The 20,852-nt window shown below is 37.0% G+C and overlaps 1 protein-coding gene across 34 annotated transcripts in view; it reads left to right on the top strand.

The window, feature by feature from the left end:
* Positions 1-20,852, top strand: part of Rbfox2 (RNA binding fox-1 homolog 2) — a 267,658-nt gene that overhangs the window by 185,553 nt on the left and 61,253 nt on the right. For 32 of the 34 annotated variants that reach the window (XR_009225382.1, XR_009225384.1, XR_009225383.1 and 29 more), the window contains one exon: positions 20,374-20,598. Coding sequence is in view for 31 of the 34 variants with exons in the window: in XM_058574162.1 (XP_058430145.1) it covers positions 20,374-20,598 (225 nt within the window). In the remaining 3 variants the exon portion in view is untranslated. Of the gene's footprint in view, positions 1-7,428; positions 8,702-14,008; positions 14,059-20,373; positions 20,599-20,852 lie in introns of those variants that run through there. The other 2 variants (XM_058574186.1, XM_058574184.1) reach the window with 2 other exon arrangements.

Raw genomic sequence — 20,852 nt, 5'->3', positions numbered from 1 at the left:
TTTATTTGTATATTGTCATTCTATCCCCCACCCCACCACCATCACAAAGAACATAAAGCTGCTTGTGATCGTGGTCTCTTTGTATCTCCAGTGCCTACAAAAGTGCCAGACACATAGTTGTATAATAGCTAGTCCTTCTGTATGCTTGTGATGTACTAATATCAGATATTGTTCTCAGCATTTTACTTACCTTAATTCATTGAATCCTGTCAACACCAGGGTTTAAATCTAAGAAGTTCGGCACCAGCATTCCTTACCACCACTGATAATGACTGCCACTGAAATAACTTTTGTTTTTACATACCTGCTTTGCACCAGTTTTACACACATATCACATTTATAAATATAACAGTTACGTTCATATCATATGTCCCTTGCCAATCACATTTGTGATAGATTTTTTTTTTTCGATTTTTGCACAAGACTTTGAGATTCTGAGGTCAAGCAACTGGTGGCTCTGGGCACAAAAGGATTTCAAACCTGAGATCTATTTAGTATCAAATTCACATGCTCTTTCTTAATACTAATAGTAATTCACAAGTAGTTCCTCATGATTAGTTCTGTTACTGGCCACTAAAAAGCAGAAGCGTTTCCTTATGATGAGCTGAAGTCTCTTCTTTATCCTTTGCTTCCTACATTTGTCATTGGGCGGCACATAGAGTAGGCTAATCTCTTTACATAAGAACCAAATATTTGAAGATACTGCTAAATGTTCCTTTTACTCTTCTATTATCTTTGCTTATTTTTCCTATTGCCTTAAATTATTTATTCCTCATAGATGAGAAAACGTGGTTTCCAGAATCTTTACAGTCTTGTGCCAATTGTATTAATTTATATCAATGGCTTATCTTTTGTGTTTGTACTTAATTACTAAGTAAAAATATCTATTATGAGTATTAGTAAGTACCAAATCTAAGTTTTGTTTTATGATAACATGTTTGACTTCATTCAGTTTTATAGCCTATTGACCACATAATATTATCAGCAGCTTTTAACTTCAAAAAATGAAGGATATTACCTCACCTCCTAAAAAGAGTATTATTTTTCTGGTCCATTATAAAACATGTTCTCAGCTGACTGGCAAGAATCTATTTGTCTTGTAGCCTCTGTGCCTTACTCTGATCCTCAGAGGTTACTATCACTGAGGTGTGTGTGTGTGTGTGTGTGTGTGTGTGTTTTAACTTATTAGAAACCCTCTTGTGAAGATGCTAATTGAATTGGCAAATGACATGTTGAAAATCAGCAATAGTAAATTTGATCACTTCCCTTGCAGTGTTGAAATATTTTTTAAAAAGTGCTTGAGCCCAGTGCAGTGGCACAGACCTGTAATCCCAGATGAGACAAGAAGACCACAAGTTCAAAGCCAGCTTCAGCAACTTAGTGAGACCCCATTTCAAAATTAAAAATTAAATAAGAGCTTCGGATGTGGCTTAGTGGTTAAGTACCCTGGGTTCAAATTCCAGTAATCCCCCCCCTCAAAAGTATCTAGAAACCAAAATTGGTAATGATAAATTAGCAGCAAGAGTAAAATATGATCTTATTTTCTATTGGAAATAAAAGTAAAACACAAAAATTTAAACCCCTGAAAAACTCTCTCGTTTAATAATACTCACTGTAAAACAAATAGAAATATTGTCTGGTTTGCTATAGCATGTTATTTTCAAAATGCCTCTTGAGTTTCTTTTTAAAGGGCTATAAGTTTCGGAATATTACAGTAACATTTCTTATTTAATCACTCAGGAAAGAAATAATATAGCTAGATTGCTATTAACAAAAGCAAATAGTTTTTAAAAATTATAACTTGAGGGCTGGGGCTGGGGCTCAGTGGCAGAGCACTTGTCTAGCCTGTTCGATTCTTAGTACCACATATAAAAATAAATAAAATAAAGGCATGCTGTCCATCTCCAACTACAAAAATGAATGAATGAATGAATGAATGAATGAATAAACAAACAACTATAACTTGAAATCCTAACTAGAGTTATTAAATTCATTCAGAATTATAGGATAGAGTTCTATAATGAAATTCTGGTAGTATTGAATTTTTAAAGGATTATTTATGCAGAAAATATTGTGAGAGAAGCCAGTAATTATTTTATGAAATTACTAATTAGTACTTTTATGTCCACACGTTACATACCTATGTTCACTTGCCTAGTGTTGATCATGAGATTCCTTGTTAAAAAGAGACAAACCAAGACTTAAGTGAAGGCAATTAGATTTTGAAAGACTCCTAGAGCAAGTGTCCCTAGACTTTTTCTGTAAAGAGCCAGGTAGTATCTGTTTTTGGTATTGTGGGCCATGCTTTGTATGTCACAACCCCTTCACCCTGCCGCTGTGGCACTAAAGATGTCATAGACAACACAAGACAAGTGAGCATGACTCCGTTCCAGTCAGACTTTATTTATGGACACTGAAATTTTAATTTCATGTAATTTTCATGTGTCACAAAGTATTTTTCATTTGGGTTTCATTCAACTATTTAAAAATATAAAAACTGCTCAGCTTTCAGATTATACAAAAATAGATGGTGGACAGGCTTTGAACAACACGCCATGGTTTGCTGGACCCTGAGGGGTACAGGTCTTCGCTACTTTCTTTAACGTATGTGATGTTTTCCTGTTTAGTTAATGACAGGGACATAATTTTGAGCAGTTTTGATAAGTCATCTCGAATCTTTATTAGAATGAAACCCCTGATTTGCTCTCTTATTTTTTTCTTCCCAGAAAATATGGAGATTCTTCTCTCTCTCTCTCTCTCTCTCTCTCTCTCTCTCTCTCTCTCTCTCCTCCCTCCCTCTCCCTCCCCCCCCCTTCCTTTCTCTTTCCACCCTACCCCCAAATCTGAACTGTGTGCAGCTCACCAATTATGCCTTCTTTATACCTTCTTACTTTTCATATATTCTTTTTTATATATTTTCATATATTGTTGTTTTGAACCAGAGAGCCCCCCCCCCTTTTTTCTTGTCCTTTAGGATTCATCCTAGACTTCACCTACTTCAGAATCCTCACTCCACCTCACAAGATTGTCCTTCCTGGCTCTCTCCGTTCTCTAAGCCTGTGTTATAGAGGACTGGAACTATAAGTATAGATTTGTCTTTTTTTCCATCAGACTATGCATTCTTTCAGGATTGGGAAGAAATCACCAGTATTTATTACGATGTCTGGCTCAATTCTAGTATCAGCAGATATTTTTGGATGGATTAATGAATTTTACATCTTATTAATACATTGACTATATCCTCTTTTGAAATGTAAAATAGTAGAGTTTAGTAGAGCAGTCATCATTCTGACACTTATTATTATTACTTAAGTCAGTCAATACTTAAAGTATAAAATAGTTTGGGAAATGGGTGGTTTACTTGACTAGAAGATAGGGGGATTTGGGAATAAACAGCTATTTGGAGGATACAGAACTCTTGTGGATGTTCTAGTGGAAGACTACAAATATTCAGAAGGTAACTGAAGGTAAATGGCATATGAGGTCTGGTCTCCCGGGGAATCACGTAAGAGAGAAGAAAGGCAGGATAAAGAAAGAGATATGGGAAGTTCCCGGAGGACTTTAGGGACTGGCAACGTGGTAAAAGTGCATCTGCAGTAAACCGAGTACATCCTCCTCCCTCTGTCCTTTTTCTTCCTCTCAGGATGACCAAGTTAGATTCTTTGCCTACTACTTTTGAAATACATCTGTACATCTAGACCATAGTTAGACCATGAGTATTCCATATCATTTCGAGGCTCTCTGTTCATTGCTGGTCTTTAGTTGTTTATCCTCTATGTGTTCTGGGGCAGGGATAGTTTCTGTTGTGGTGTCATCGAGTATACAGATCTTTTCTTCTGCAGAGTCTGCTCTGCCATTAGTCCAATCCAGTGTGTTTTTTAACATTACACACATAGTTTTCATTTCTGGAATTTTGATGTAGATGTGTTTTACACTTCTCATGTCTCTTCTTAACATGATTTTTTTTTTTTTTTTTACCTTGACATTTTTTACCTTGTCCATAATCTGCTGATTCTTTTTGTGTGTATGTGTGTGCATGTGGTGGCGGGAATTGGAAGCAGGGGCACCCTACCACTGAGCTACATTACCAGCCTTTTGAGCCTCTTACCTTAGCCTTTTGAGTCGCTGGGGTTACAGATGTGTGCCACCATATCTGGCTCTGTCTGCTGATCCTAACATATGCACTAGTTTTAGATCAGTTGTAATTGATTTATCTTTCTCAGCATTACAGCTTATATTCTCCTGTTTCTTTGCATGCCTGGTAATTTTTTATTAGAGTTTAGATGTTGTGAATTTTATCTTGTTGGATGCTAAGTGATTTTCTAATTGTATAAATATTCCCCACCCCCCCAGTACTGGGGATAGAACTTACGGATGCTTTACCCCATAGCTATATCTCTAGTCCCTTTTTATTTTTATTTTGAGACAGGGTCTTCTAAGTTGTCACTACTGACCTCCAAACTTGTGATCCTCCTGCATCAGCCTACTGAGTTACTGGGATTACAGATGTAATAATGCCCGGCTTATAAATATTCTTGAGTTTATAGCATTTTTCTTAGAAATAATTTGATTCTTTTGGGTCCTGTTTTCAAGCTGTGCTGGATGATAGCTGTTTAGTTTCTGATTAAGTTTTCCCTGCTACTGAGACGGTCTTTTTTCAGTCGCTGATGCTCTTAGAGCTGTGGGTTTCTGCTCTGGCCACTGAGCACAGACTCTCTTCCTGGCACTGTATGAGCTTGTGGCATCACCCCCTCCATGTCCTCCAGGTTTTCTTGCCCAGCCTCTGGTAGTTCCACAAACATGTAACTGTCCTTACTCAACTGAGTACTTGAGGAGGGCCCTCTGTGATCTGTAGTGACTCTCCAGACTGGCTCCTTGTTCTGTCTCCTCACTTCATGGAGGCCACCAGGCTTAGCCTCGGTTCCTCCCTCTGTGCAACAGCTAGGACACTGACTCCAGGCAGTTGTAGGTTTACCTGACTCCTTGCCTCCTGTATGGTGTCTTGAGTACTCTTGTTTCATATGTTTTGTTGTATTTTTAAGTTGCTTGAGGCAACAAAACAAGTCTGGTTCTTGTTTTTCCATCTTGTTTGGAAGCAAAAGAGAAACCACTTTTTTTTTTTTTTTTCTTTTTTTGTACCAGGGATTGAGCTCAGGGGCACTTGACCACTGAGTCACATCTCCAGCCCTATTTTGTATATTATTTAGAGACAGGGTCTCACTGAGTTGCTTAGCACCTTGCTTTTGCTGAGGCTGGTTTTGAACTTGCGATCCTCCTGCCTTAGCATCCTGAGCCACTGGGATTATAGGCATGCACCACCGTGCCCCGCTGAAATCACTTATTTTTACATAAAATTAGAGCAGTGTCTCATTTAATGTATTCTTAGTTTATTAATGAAATTCAGTTGAATAGTAACTTCAACAAAAGAATGCATAAGATGCATAAATAATTATAACACAAGGTGGAATACAATAAATATATGAAGATGATGCCAGTCAAATGCTATTGGATGATCATCTGAGGAAAGAATTGGGGAAAGTTGGCAGAGGTGCAAAGGGTAAGAGGAAAGACCCTATGTGTGTGTATGTTATTTGTGTGTGTGTTATTTGAGTGTGTGTGTGTGTGTTATGTAATTCATTTCTGAATCTAGAATCAAGTTTTTTTAGTATTAAGTTTAGTGGGAATTTAGTTTCAGAGTCTAGAACTAATATGATCAAAGCTAAAATCCATTTATTAACAGAAATACATGTTCAAAAACACAGGAACATAGGTTTCTGTGTTTTTGTAGTTACTGTGATTTCTAGTCTGGGGCAGAAAAGTAGAAAGATCCTTTTTTTCTTATGTATTATCTGTACTTGTAATTCTAGCACAGTCGAGAGAAAAAATGGGAGTACCACTTATTCACTCAAACAGGGTAGAAGAAAGGGGCACTTTGGACTATGAAAATGATGTTCACTCCTTCAAACTTTTATGGAATCTTAAAGAATCTCATTATTTCTTACTAAGGTTTTCTAAGTCATGGATGCTTCCATGGTCATTAGATTATCTGGAAGTTTCTGTGAGAAGGCACTGTGGAGCTAAAGAATGGGGGCACTTCTCAGAGCTTCAGTTAGGATGGTTATCTGTCTTTGCTAGCACAGCAGCCATGACCAAAAGTCATCTAAGCATAAGCTTTGAAGTTTTCCTTCCTGAGGAACCAGGCAACGTAAGTCTTTAGTAGGAAGAACAAGATTCCCTTCTCTAATGTTTGTATTAATGTCTGTGTTTATGGAGCAAGAACATGGAACTTGAGGATTTCAACTCAGCTATTCACACTTACATGTTGGACTGTATTCTTCCCCTGTTTCCTTCTTCCTTACAGTAGTAATGGTGGTTTTTATTTCTACTACCTTCTCTGTCTCCCTTATATATAGTTGTAGATGGACACAATGACTTTATTTTATTTTGTTTTGTTTTTGTGTGGTGCTGGGGATCGAACCCAGTGCCTCACAAGTGCCAGGCAAGTGCACCACCACCAAGCCACAACTCCAGCTGCCATGCCTCCTCCACTTTTTTTGAAGCCAGGAGCAAAGACCTTTGTATACTTGACCTCAGTTCATTCTTAGAGGTACCCCCATTAGGTAGTGATCCCTATTTACATTTTACAGATGAAAAACTTGAGACATTGAGACATTAAGTGACTTGTCCAAGGACACACAAATAATAGATGGCAGAGTCGATATTGTAAGACATGTTAATTTTTCCCAACTTATGCTCTTTCTGCCCTCCCTACCTTTCGATGGTAGTTATTACATCAAGTATAATATAAAGAATATAGGCTTCGATTTACTTAACTTTACATAAACTACTTCCCCCCACTTTAGCCCATCTTTGGCCAAAACTTTGAGAAATATCCACTAATTTTCTGGGAGCCTTGGGTTCCTCCAGAAGTAGAGAATCAATCAATTTGACTATTTGATATATAACTTTAGTTTTCTGAAATTTTAACTTAGCTCAGAGCCTTTACAGGTTGATGGCATAGTATTTCCTATGGAGAGTATTTGTGCAAGGAAGAGAGAAATCCAAAGTCTACAGCCACCCTTTGATTTACATGGTAATGGGTTCCAGCCCTGCTCCCCTGTACCAAAGTCCACAGATGATCCAGCCCCTTATTAAGATGATGTAGTGTTTGCCTGTAACCTGGGCACATCCTCTACTATACTTCCATCATCACTAAACTACTAGAACTAAGTATTCTGATATAGTTGTTATTGTTTAGAGAATAATGAGAAGCAATAAAAGTTCAGTACAGACAACGGGCGCGCGCGCACGCGTGTGTGTGTGTGTGTGTGTGTGTTTTCCTCCCCTGAAGATTTTTGATCCATAGTTGGTTGAATCCATGAGTGTGGAACTTGTGGATACAGAAGGCGACTGTATTGGCTCTCTAGAGTAGCTCTTAGCTCTGTGGGGAAGAGGAACATATAATCTATTTAGTGACATTTCTTTGACTCTCTGTTGCAGAAGAAAATATTTGGTTTTATATGAATATACCTAATGTTTCTTCTTCCTCCATCTTCCTTCTTTCTTTGGTTTTCTTCCTTCTCCTCTTAATTCTTCCTACATTCTAGCCCTTGAGTAAGGACCCTTTGTCACAGAATCATAAATTCTTAGAACTAAAGTGAACTGTATTTTACAATTCAGGATATAGGTTCAGAGAAGTGATTTTGAAGTCATACAGCAAGGCAGTAGCAGAACTGGAGCTAGAGCTCATGTTTCCATAATCCACCTCTTGTTCCTTCTATTATCAAAACATCCTTTTGGAAGTTCAGACCTTAAATATGTTTAATCTGTAGACGCTAACATAGCAGATCTGTTCTCCTTATTCCTGAAAGGGAAAATCTTAAAGTGAGTAAAAAGTTAAACTTAAGCATTGTAAGCTGCCATTTTTTGCTGAAAAATTCTTCTTTTCTTTCTTTCTTTCCTTTTTTTAAAAAATATTTTTAGTTGTGCATGGACACAACACCTGTATTTTATTCATATATGTGGTGCTGAGACTCAAACCCAGTGCCTCACACGTGTTTTAGGCAAGTGCTCTACCACTGCCTAACAACCCCAGCCCTGAAGAGTTGTACTTGAATGAAATGGGCATAGTCTAGTTGATTTGATAATGATGATAATAAAGTTTTAAGTGGGGAAAATTTAAGAGGGGTAAAGAAATAGATATGCCCTTCATTAGTTTGTTGTTTTGTATGCTTGAAGTTGTTGTTTTGATCATGGACTCGACTTTCACAGGAACTATGAAATGACATTGATTTCTTTACTAAGCAGCCATCCAAGTATAAACGGCCAGTTTCAGATCTCCGCAGCTCAGTCTTCTGCACCACATTTCTTAAGCTGAACCTCCTCCCTTACTCTGAGGAGGCTCTCCTGTTGTTAAAACAGCCTGTTCACGATAGCTTTTTGATGGTTTCTTCTAACATGGGACTCAGATTTCTTTAGGTTTGCCTTATTGTATTGAAGGATTGAACAATGTGATTGCTTGTTTGTATTGCATTGCCATTCCAGGCTGAAGGATCAGAGTCCACTGCATACCTTATTGATCCATTCGTTAGAGATAAATGGGGTAACAGGGATCATTTTCCTCGCTGTGTGCTGCATGCTGATCTTGGTCACTGTTGCGTTCATGAAGGAGGAAGGAGGTGGAGATTAGGCATTCTGACTGGTAAATACTTATACTTTTACTATTGTTTTGTTTTCTGAAAGTGGTTAGACCCTGTAAATCTTTTACGTTTTGTCACTATTTAGAATCATGTTTAGCACATAGCTCTGGCACTTCTCTGAGTTGCCTTGCTTCTTGTAATCTAAATGTGTTTAATTTGCTAGCATTAGTACAGAACTGTTTCAAAAATTATAGTATACACTTTTCATTTTCCTTTGAAACTTCTCTAATTTGCTTTTAACAAGTCTCTTGTGAAAGGGCTGTTTTGTAAGCCTCATAGATCACTAACCTTTCTCAAATTTGTAAAGAAACCTGGAATCCTAGAGTTTACTTATGCTTGAGATCTTCTTTAGCATAAAATAAATTATGACTTTTGGGTCAAGATAATAAATGCTTTCATTTGCCTTCTGTCTCTTTTAAGATTCCACTGAAATAACAGTGTAGTAGTACAAAAACCAATTAGTAATAGCTAATAGAAAAGGACAAAGAATGATATTGCTAACAGGCAAGAGAGTTAAACAAGTTTCTGGAAAAGGTAAAGCAAATGGAGCCCAACTGATGGGTGACATGGAGGAGGAACTGAAGACTGGTGGTTAATTCTTGGAGGCTGCTGGGGTGTAGAAGCCAGCGTACCCAAGAGGAGCCCTCAGGAGGAGACTCTGTGAGCAAAAGAAAAGGAAGAAGACAAGGATACTGTTTCCTGTGGGGTTAGCTCTGCTGCCTGGATTTCCCTGGCCTTCTCAGCCCCTTCCCAGTGGCTGCTGTGCAGCTCACTTTCTTCATTACGAAAAAAGGAAAACCAAACACCATGATTGCTTGTCTCCAAAGAAGTTATCAGAATGTTTGGGGAGATTTTATTCTTTTGGAATTAGATATTGGCACCTCATATTTGAGGATAGAGGGAGGCAACACTGTGAGGAAGCCTGCCAGCGCCATGCTCTTCCCCGTCAAATTTTAATTCCAGGGAAGAGACCTCATCAGAAAACAGACTAGCAGAAACCCACACCAGCTAACCTCATCGTTCTGCCTGCGTCATTGGAACATGAGAATCATTAGAAGTCCAAGAGGAACTTTGAGCAAGAAAGAGAGTAGCAGAAACAAACTCACACACAAACACAAATAAGCCAGGAACTTGAAGGAAACCCAACTGATAACTCATATATCCATAAAGCCCACACTAGGTAAGGAATGAAAGGGAACAGGTAGAGAATACAGGACATGATGGCTTCAAGAAAGAGCAGTTGGAAAATCTCTTAAGATGTAGAGGTTTAAGATACCGGGATGGAAAGTGGAGGAGACAAGACACAGTCATTTCCTTAGCCCCTGCTTTCTAGAAGGTTAAGTCTGAGACAAAATCTTACCTCCTAACAGCTTATGGGAGGGTAAGATTTCGGGAAAGCAGGAGGAGAAGGAGAGTGAAGCAAAGCAGAAAGGCTGGCCCAAGCTTAATGACAGGCTTGTTCATTGCTTGGTTTCTAAGGAAGTCTTCAGAGAGAAGCAGGGCTTCTCTGGCCAGCCTCTACCTGGAGCAAGTGTTTAGGGCTGCTTTCCTCCCATCTCCACCTCCTCCTGTTAGTAAGTTTGTGTCAAACTAACCCTTAAATGGCCTTGGAAGTGTGCTGGTCTGTGCAGATCTAGGCTGAATAGTGTGTTGCCTGGATCTGGAAGCCAGGTGGGTCACTAACCCGAGTGCAGCCAGGGGCCCTTGGTCCTCTGCTCTTAAGCCGCTATTAACAGAGGGTCACTTCCCAGAGGACTGACAAGGGAAGGCTAGGGCATGGCTGCTTTTCATCATAAGCTCTTCTCTGCCTGTTTCATTTGCGGCCATGTGCATGTACAAACTTGATAAAAATAAAACTTTAAAAGAAGAAATGAATTACCAGACACACCCTAGAAATAATTATCAAAGATCTCTTAGCATACATTTAGAAAAAGGATAAAATCTAATTAGGGTGAGTGTGTCTTGATCTCTGGGCCTTTGCACTTATGTTCCCTTTGTCTGGGGTACTCTTCGATCCAGATACACACATGGCTTGCTGCCCTAATTCCTCAAGGGATCTGATCAAATGTCACCTTCCCTGACCACCCTGTAGAAAATAGAAATTTCCTAGCCCTCTAGGCCCAATATCCACTGTTCTCTTTCTTACTGTATTTTCCCTCATAACACACCTTCTCTTTATTGTTTTGCTTGTCTGTTTATTATTTTTCTCTCCCTGCTAGAAAGTAAGCTCCATAAGGATAGGGACTTTGTCTTACTAATCAGTGTTGTTGCCCAGCAAAAAACAGAGTGTCTAACTAGACTGGTGCTCACTGAATGTTGAAGAATCGAATGAGAAAGAATTGAAGCTGACTAGGTAAAGTGTACCAAGTTGTGACTCCCATACAAAGTTGTTTGGACTGGGGGCAGTAGGGTTTTAGGAAGAAGATTAATTAACAATATTAGTTAGATTTAAAGTTTATTTTAGAAAGGTCATTCTGGCAGCTGCTTGGAAAATTAGTTTGAGGCTAAGAAAGGAGAAATATTAAAAGAAAGATTTTTTTTTTTTTAAATAGCCTGGTGAGTGTTGCTGAGAGCAGAGACATTTTTCTTTTTCTTTCTCACAGCACATAACATGGACTGTTATATGTAGCCTTTCAGTTATTCTATGTATTTTAATAGAACTCTAATAATTCATTTTGAGTTTTCATTTATATTGTAACTTCCTGCAGAGTTGATACAGCTATTGAGAGAAGAGTTCTGTTTTTTTTTTTTTTTAATAGACTTACTCTTCAGAAGCAGGTATTCAGTTTCATAAGCATTCTCTAAAGATCATCCCTTCCTTGATGAGGAAACTTAGATAAAGAAGCCTGTGATTCAGTCCCTGATTGGCTAAGGGACTTGTCTTAGGAAGCAATTACAGGATATTCATGTCATCATGTAATAATAATTGTAGTCCCTAGGAAGGGAATAGGAAAAGTTCTTGTCTGTTACAATATGTATATCTCATATACATATAATGAATTTCCCATTTTAAAGAAGTGCACTATAACAGAATATCCCACATAAAATCCATCAAGCATAATTATATATTTTACAATTCTGAAGACACTGTAGATTGTTTTATTCTTAACCTGAGTTTTGACTGTTTTTAGGAATATTTCAATTTAACATATGGAATATGTAAAATTAATTATCCATGAAGACAAAACAGAGTAAATTAATTTAAATTGTAGTGAAAGTTTGAGGGGAAAAAAAAAAATCACCCATGGATGGCATAAATCACTAATGAACTGACGAGGATAGACATGTAACCATTCCCTGTGCATAAAGGCCTTCTGCTTCCGGGGAAGCAGGAAGCTAGACAGAGCAGCTCCGGCAGCCTCTTGTTTGGTGGAAGATGTGATTCATGGATGTTTGAGGTTCTAAGTACTGCTTTAAGGAGAAATGGAAGAGCTTTTAAGAGGTTGGAGACATTAAGACTATTATAGGGTTTGTAACTTTTAACCTAATAGACTGTTGGTTTGAATGACTTTGCTCTGAAATATTTATTTTCCTGTTTAAATATTCATTGCTGTGAGAGATGGCAGAACTCAGCTTCAGGGGGAAGATTGGTTTGACTTCTCTCTTTGAGTAATTCAAAAAGAGAGAGAGTGTGTGTGTATGTGTTGTTTTGAAGACAAGTGATTTGACGACAGGTTTGCAGTATTCTTGTCTGACAAGCCTGTACTAGCCTTTGACCAGTTTTAGTCATTTATTTTTATTCTGAGCATGAAAGTAAAGTATGTCGTATTGCCTGTTTAATTTTTATGTTATTTATTGCCTGTTTATAAGAGCTCAAGATTACACTAACCCCTTCCTGCACTCCATCTCCCCAGGGCAGCAACACACACTTTGGGTCCAGGTGCTTTAGTTAAACCCACTCTGAAAGGATTCTTTGTTAAGCCTGCATTTCAGTAGATTTGTGCTTTTGCCAAAAAAAAAAAAAAAAAAAAGAGAGAGAGAGAGAGAAAAGAAAAGTGTTTATTCTGTTCTCTGTAAAAGTGCCTATCGCACCTTCCTCCTACAGCATTTCCCCTCCCTGATTTGTGCCTCTCCTTGCAGTGGAGGTGATCAGGGCCTCTGGTGGAGGCATGCTGCTACTGGAACCCTTTTCTTGCCTGCCAGTCAAAACCTCTAAAGCAGTGTTCTCCGGCGTGGTACCCAAACCGCCTGTACCAAAGAGCATCAGGGCCCCACTCCAGCCCACTGAATGCTAAACTGTAGAGGAAAGGATCTTGACATTTGCATTTTAACATTTTCCCCTAAGTAGTTGATAAATACAACAAAATACTAGCATCTCTGCTCTGAAGGAATGAGGGAAAAGATGAGTTGTGAGCAGAGGAAGTGGGTTTGTACTGCGGAGGGTCAGTAATCTGTTGGTAATACTGAAGCAGGAGTGTATTGTCCCTGAACTCTTTACTTGGAATTAGGAAACACTTAAATTTAATATTTCAGTGGTGATAGGTTTTTCTATTGCTACAATTGTTTTTATTATATAATCATCTGTTTTTGTCAGCCATCTACTAAGTTCCAAGCAATCAAGTAAAAAATGAATTCTTAGAGTTCCACCTGAATCTAGAAATTGGAGCTTACATGGAGACTTAAAAAAATATATTTTTTAGTTGTAGTTGGACACAATATCTTTATCTCACTTAGTTATTTTTATGTGGTGCTGAGGATAGAACCCAGGGTCTCGCATGTAGGAGATGAGCACTCTACTACAGAGCCACAACCCCAACCAACCATGGAGAATTTATATATAGATTGTTCCCATAAATTTCAAATGTACCCACAAGTTGTTTAATATCTTGTTTCTTGATATAATCTGTATTTATTCTAAAAAGAAAATGCATTACTTTTATTCAGGTACTTTTTCAGAGATATTTTCCAGATTATAGGCACTAACGCTGTCAGCTCTGTGTATTAAGACTGTGAAACTTTGTTGAGGTGAGAAAAGGAAAACACTCTTATGATACAGCCCTCCCTCTAGGTTATTCAAGTTTTGAAGGGGGAAAAAAAGACCAGTATACAAACAGCGCATTAGTTAACAGTTGGCTATTTTTAGACTTTAAAAAAATACAGAATATTTTTGATATTTTAGTTTTTTGGGATTTTTAAAGTATTTACAGACTTTGCCAGATGTGCATCCCTGATTGAAAAATCTGAAATCAGAAATGCTCCAGAGTCTAAAACTTTGAGCATTATGTCCACAGTCCAAAAGTTTCAGATTTCAGAGCATTTCAGATTTTGAATTTTCAAATTAATTATGCTCAATGTACATTTTATTTCAGAATGGACACACTGAGTAAATTTCAGATCGTACACCAGGAGACCATCTATGGTATGGATTGCCTCTGTTGCTGTGATTTAAAGGAAAAAGGTTATCTTTCTTAAAAATTTTAAATTAACAATTACATCTGGTTTTCACTTACAACAGGTCAACACTCTTAAATCCTGTTTGTAAGATGAAAGGAAATCATGTACAAAAAGCACAAACACTTAAATTTTGATTCTTTTCATTATGAGATAACATTTGCTTTATTATATAGTATTCCTTGTTATATTCTTTACTGTAGTCAAGCAAAGCAGTTTGTACACATGACTTTCTATCTTCCTTTATTTCATAAATAAATCCTCATGATGCCTAATAATAGTTAAGTGTTAAATAAACATTTTTTGTTTATTTAACACTAACTATTATTAGGCATCATGAGGGTTCTACATTGTACAGGACAGTCCCCATCCATCATAATGAATCTTCACTCTGATAGGGCGGTAAGGTAAAATACACATTTGGATGTGTCGAGTATTAGGCTTTGAATTTAAATGTCTTGTACACATTCATGGTGCAAGCTAAATGCTATATGCAAATACAAGAGCCTAAGGAATTGTTCTAACTGAAGGTAGGAGAAAAGTGTATAGACTTTCTAAGTTAGGAGAAAGAGTTATTGTCCACCCAGGTGGACACAGTGGAGAAAGTTAATGATGTATTTTCTCAAGCAAGATGTACTTAAGCTGATTGGCCTTTAGTATTAAAAACAAAAAAAAAATTTCATATAAACATAGAGTTAAATTCATGCCTGGAAATAATCACATGGACTGTTATCACATAGTTTGAGAGCTATTGTACTTCTCTTCTAAACTTAGAACTTCAGAATATGGCATAGAAATCTAATGGAAATTCGAAATTGTTTTAACGTGTGTGTGTGTGTGTGTGTGTGTGTGTGTGTATTGGGAATATTCACACACTGCAGAATAAATGAGGTAAAATGTGAAATCACACCTATCTCTTAGTTTATATACATAATTATTGTTACATTTTAAACCAAATTTTTAAAAAAACATTTCTATAAGTAACAAAACATTTCTGTAAGTAGTGTCCTTGACTTCCTGGTGGAGATTTGCATTGCCCTTTTAGGAACAAGGGGTCTCAGCTGGCTTGCATTTCTGTGAAAAGCAGGAGGTTACACATGGGTCATAAAATGTTTTTACCTTTCTCCCCATCTCGCACTGCTAACTCGCCTAGCGCATGCGAGGCCCTGGGTTCGATCCTCAGCACCACATAAAAATAAATAGAATGAAGGTATTGTGTCAAACTACAACCAAAAATAAATAAACATTAAAAAAAAAAAAACATTTACTATCTTGCTTGGTGATGATCATGAGAATACATGTGTATATATATTAACTTGCAAAATTGTGTACTACAGATAAGTAGATGCAGTTTATTACATGACAGTTATACCTCAAGAAAACTATTTAAAAAATTTTTGCTGATGACTAAAAATATTGGTCTTATTTTGATGTTCATACATATTTCCATGACTTACTGAAGTTGAACATTTTTATTATATTACCATTTGTATTTTATCTTCTGTGAATTGTTAAGTTATATATCCTTTGTTGCGAGATGTGTGTGCTTGTGCGCATGTGTGTGTGCCTTGTCTGGTCAACTTGAATAACTCATTTTTCCATCAGTGGTAATAATCCATTGTGTGTCTTCCCTTTGCTAATATTTTATCCCAGTTGATTTTTTCTTTTGACTTTAAAATCTGCTTCTCGCCCTGCTTCTCTTCCCGCCTCCCTCTTTTCTTTTTTCCCTAACCAATGTAACCAAAGCTGTCATTCCCCACCCCCCCGAATTCGGGTTTTAGGTGTACTGTTTTAAAAATTTCCCACATCCTATTTGTACTTCCAAGTAGTCCCATGTTTCCCACTTTTATATTAGGCTTTATTCTTCAGGAATTTTTTTCTGGCATGGCAGATGAGCTGGGGGGACTAATATTTTATTTTTTTGCTGATAGGTGTTCAACTTTTGCAAATAACAGTAATGTTCTTCTATTACTTTTATATATAAACTTGAATCTGTTGAGGATTGTCAGTATTCCCTTGATCACTTTGTGTATCCTGTTTAATTTACAGTAGTTTTATGAAAAGTTTTAAAACGGGGCTGGGGATGTGGCTCAAGCAGTAGCGCGCTCGCCTGGTGTACGTGTGGCCCGGGTTCGATCCTCAGCACCACATACAAACAAAGATGTTGTATCTGCCAAGAACTAAAAAATAAATATTTGAAAAAAAAAAAGTTTTAAAACAAGTTTTAATTTTTTTTTTTTACTTTCAAACTTTCCTGGTAGTATTCCCTCTACAAATTAGAAATTAGAAAAATGTGGGCTGGAGCTGAGCACTTGCCTAGCATGGGTAAGGCACTAGTTTCAATCCTTAGCACTACATACAAAAAAACCAAAAACAAATAAAATAAAGGCATACTGTCCATCTACAACTACAAGGAGGGAAAAAAAGGAAAGAAAAATATTTAGTCCACTTTCTTCCCTGTACATCATTTGTTTCTGGTCGGGAAAGATATTAAGTGTGCATTTTATTTTGGGACTGATTTAACATTTTTACATTAAGAGTTCCTTCAAAAAATGTAACTATTATTTATTATTCTTGTTTTATTTTATATATTGAATGTTACAAATTTTGTCACTATTTTGAATGTTTATTGCTATTTTTAAGTAATTATATAATAAATCTTAAGAATTTTGTATTACTTAATCTACTACTTTGTATGTAGTTAATTCTTTTGATGTTTTGAAATACATGTCATATTTGTAAGGACACCTGGTCTCTATGATTTTTATTTCCATTTCAATTGTATTATTATTTATAAAATAAAATAATAGTGATGGGTGCAGTAGTCTTTTGTTAATAAGTGACAGTATTTCATAGCTTATGTTTATTGGTGGCTTTTTATTGTCTTATTTTTCTTTTCTGGTATAAATAAGATCCAATGATATTTATCAGATATTTAGTTTAATGAGTTTTAACAATTTGATAAATCTGTATAATCCCCACTCATAATACATTTTCATCACTGTAGAATGTTCCAGTATATCAGATTTCAACCAGTGCTTCCCCACCCCTAAACAGAGGCCAGTAGATTCTCATATCTGCCCTATAGATTAGATCTTCCTATGCTTAGACTTTATGAGTAGAATTATATAGTATGTAATTTTTTATGTCTGGCTTCTTCATTTAACTCAGTGTTAAGATTTATCCAACTTTCAAGAAGCAGTCCATTTTGTGAATAGCCCACACTTTCTTTACCCATTCTCTTGTTGAAGTACAGTTGTTTTCAATGAGAGCTATTATAAATGAGGTTTCCAAGAACATTCCTGTACAGATGTTTTTGAAGACATGCTTTCATTTCTTTTAGGTAAATACAAAAAATGGGTTTTTTATTTTTATTTTTTCCTTTTTCCCCCCTCCTTCCTCTTTGTGGTACTGGGGATTGAACTCAGAGCTACATCACGAGCTATTTTTGCTTTTTGTTTTGGGATAACATCTCAATAGGTTGCTGAGACTGGCCTTAAACTTGCCATCCTCTTGCCTCAGTCTCCCAAGTTAGGAAGGATTACAAGTATGTGCCACCATGCCCAAGGGAATCTTTTGACATCATAAACAACAGAACATTTCTGTAAAGTGGATATACATTTTACATGTCCACAGCAGTGTGTGAAAGTTCCTCACTACATCCTTGTCAGCATTGGATGTTTCCAGTCTTTTAATTTAGCCACTCCAGCAGTAGTGGAATGGTATCTCATTTTGGTTTGTGTTTCATGTCTCTGATGGCTAATGTTGAGCCTCACCCATTCATGTATTTTTCTGCCCATTTGTAGATCTTTTAGTGGAAAATAGCTGCCAAAAGTCTTTAGCCTATTTTTTTAAAAAATGCTTTATTATGACATAACAGTGCTTTATAAATCCTGGGTATATGTCCTTTATTGGATGTAGGTATTATGCATATTCTCTCCCAGTGTCTGTCTTGTCTTTTTATTATCTTATTGATATCTTTCAAATAGCAGTTGTTTAATTTTGGTATGTTCAATTTATCAATTTTTAATGGTTCTTGCTTTTATGTCCTAAGCTATTCCAGAGATGTGAAGATTTTCCTGTGTGTTTCTAGAAGTTTTATAGTTTTAGTTCTTATATTTAGATCTATTATTTCTTTCAAGTTTACCATTGTATATTTGGGGTAGAGTTAGGGCTTATTTTTTTCATCAAGTATTCAGTTATTCCTTTGTTAGATTTTCCTTTTCCCATTGGATTCACCTCTCATTGACAGTATATGCCCATGTCTGTTTCTGGATTCTTTTGTTTTGTTTATCTACTTGTTCATCCTTAAACCAGTGTTATACTAGTTTGATACTGTAGCTTTAAAGTAAGTCTTGGTTGAAATCAGGTAGTGAAGTTTTTGTTCTTTTTCAAAATTGTTCTGGCTATTCTAGATCAATTGAGTTTCCATATAAATGTTAATAGTAACTTTTGATTGGTTTTATGGGGATTACTAAACATTGTCATCTTCAGAACATCAAGTCTTTCAATCCATGATCATATATTTCATCATTTATAACCACATTTGTAGGTTTATGTTTTATTTTGTGCAGAATAATTATTGTAGTAGTGTAGCTTTGGATTCATTTTGAGATAGTGTGAGTTTAATGGCATCAAGTTAATGGTGATGCCTAGAGTGATGTTCAGAAAATGCAGAAAGTGTAGGTTTCTGCCACTCTCAGTGGTTAGAGAATCACCTGTCCATCTGAGGGGAAAGAAGGATGACTGGAATCAGGGAGAGAGGGGAATGATTACTTCCTTGATTGAAAGACATGATGCTCACAGTGGGGAGGAGACCAAGTGATGTAAACCCAGATTTTCCTTGATCGTTAATGTTTTAATGTCTAAAACATTGGAAAACTTTATCTAAGTTCGAATATTTTAAAGCCTTTGGCCACCTCTGCTAGCTATTTCCAGAAAGATAATTGCCCAAGACTTTGTAGACTTGTGTGTCCTCAGTAAAATAATAGCCTTTATTTTTATCTGCTAAATGGAAGGTTGATGAGAAGGTAGAATAGTGAAGGCTTTGAAAAGTAAGTATCACAGATTCCCCTGTTTTGTATATGAACTTGGAGATGGAACAGAAGTGAGAAAGACCTTGGAGCCAGAATGGCCTCTAACAGTTTCCTATAGTTAATGTCACTCTACCCCACCCCATCCCACCTCACCCCACCCCCTCAGTGTTGGGGTTTGCCTTGCACATGGTAGGCAAGCATCTACATCTTCTTTACTGATATTTCAGATATCATTCTGGATCCCAAGTATTAACATCTGGAAATGGATGCCACAGGAGTGCACCCTGTGGCTCACCTTATAATGCCAACAGTAATTAGGAAGAACATTTCCATGTTCTTTTTGGTCTGGGAAGTTTGTCTGTTTCTAAAATTTTCAATTAAAATATTTTTATTATTTTTATTATTATTAGCCTAGTATCCAAGAGTCTCTGCCTTGATATCTAAAGGTGAATTTTTTAAAAAATATTTTCTTTGGAATCTAAAAATCTGTTGTTATCTCATTTTAAGACTTTACAATGTTGTTCTACCAGTGCTGTGAATTGCAATTTTAAGGAAATTGATTTGTACTCCTTTGGCTTCTTCTTAAGAATTGCTGAAGAATTAGAGAATATCTTTAAAAACATACTAATGGCCCAAACTAATTTTGCAGTTTGAGGGATGGGAGGGTACTGGGATTGAACCCAGGGCCTGTGCATGCTAGACAAACTAGTCATCTCTTATGTGAGTTATTTTTTTCAAAACTTGATTTAAAGGGAAGCTTTTTGACCTCTTGTTATCTAGTTAATTTTAATATGGTCTTCGCTTGTCTAGCATCCACAAATTGGCCTAAATTGGGGCATGTATGCGCATCTATTTATATGTCTATGTATAACTATATTTTCCCTAATCCTGGGGCAGTAAGTGTTCCATTTATCTGTGCAGTGAGAGAATATTCAGAGAACTCTTTTTTTTTTTTTTTCCTAAAGAGAGAGCGAGAGAGTGTGTGTGTGTGTGGGGAGAGAGAGAGAGAGAGAGAGAGAAGTTTAATATTTATTTTTTAGTTATCGGCGGACACAACATCTTTGTTTTGTATGTGGTGCTGAGGATCGAACCCGGGCCGCACGCATGCCAGGCGAGCACGCTACCACTTGAGCCACATCCCCAGCCCCCAGAGAACTCTTTATATTCACCTTTAAAGCAATTATCTATAACAAGGATTTAATAAGTCACTCTTTCTCCTCCTTTTCTCCCTTCATTGCTTGTTCCAGGGTAACCAGGAGCCAACAACAACTCCTGACGCAATGGTCCAGCCTTTTACTACCATCCCGTTCCCACCACCTCCACAGAATGGAATTCCCACAGAATATGGAGTGCCACACACTCAGGACTATGCCGGCCAGACCAGTGAGCATAACCTGACACTGTATGGAAATACGCAAGCCCACGGAGAGCAGAGTAGCAACTCACCCAGCACACAAAACGGATCTCTCACGGTATGTGAATTTGGAAGTGGAGGGTAAAAGGGTGCATGTTAGTGCAACTGACTTCACCTTTATTATAAGACCAGAAAACCTTTGGAACTAACTTAGCATTGAGACTCTGTTGCATAGCATGTATGTAATTTCATTTCTACTCCAAGAATTGTGATTAGAAGATAGGGAGTTTGAATTAAAACTCAGTGCCAGGAGCTTTCAGATGAGATTAACAATTCAGCAGAGCAGATGCAGTGGTGAAAGTAAATTTAGGG

This window comes from Marmota monax, unplaced genomic scaffold (genome assembly GCF_021218885.2).
Source record: "Marmota monax isolate L192 unplaced genomic scaffold, Marmota_monax_Labrador192_F-V1.1 WCK01_AAM20220418_F8-fsc00051, whole genome shotgun sequence".
Classification (NCBI taxonomy): domain Eukaryota; kingdom Metazoa; phylum Chordata; class Mammalia; order Rodentia; family Sciuridae; genus Marmota; species Marmota monax.
Note: the sequence above shows the minus strand (reverse complement) of the source record. Positions and strands in the feature narration are given on the sequence as shown.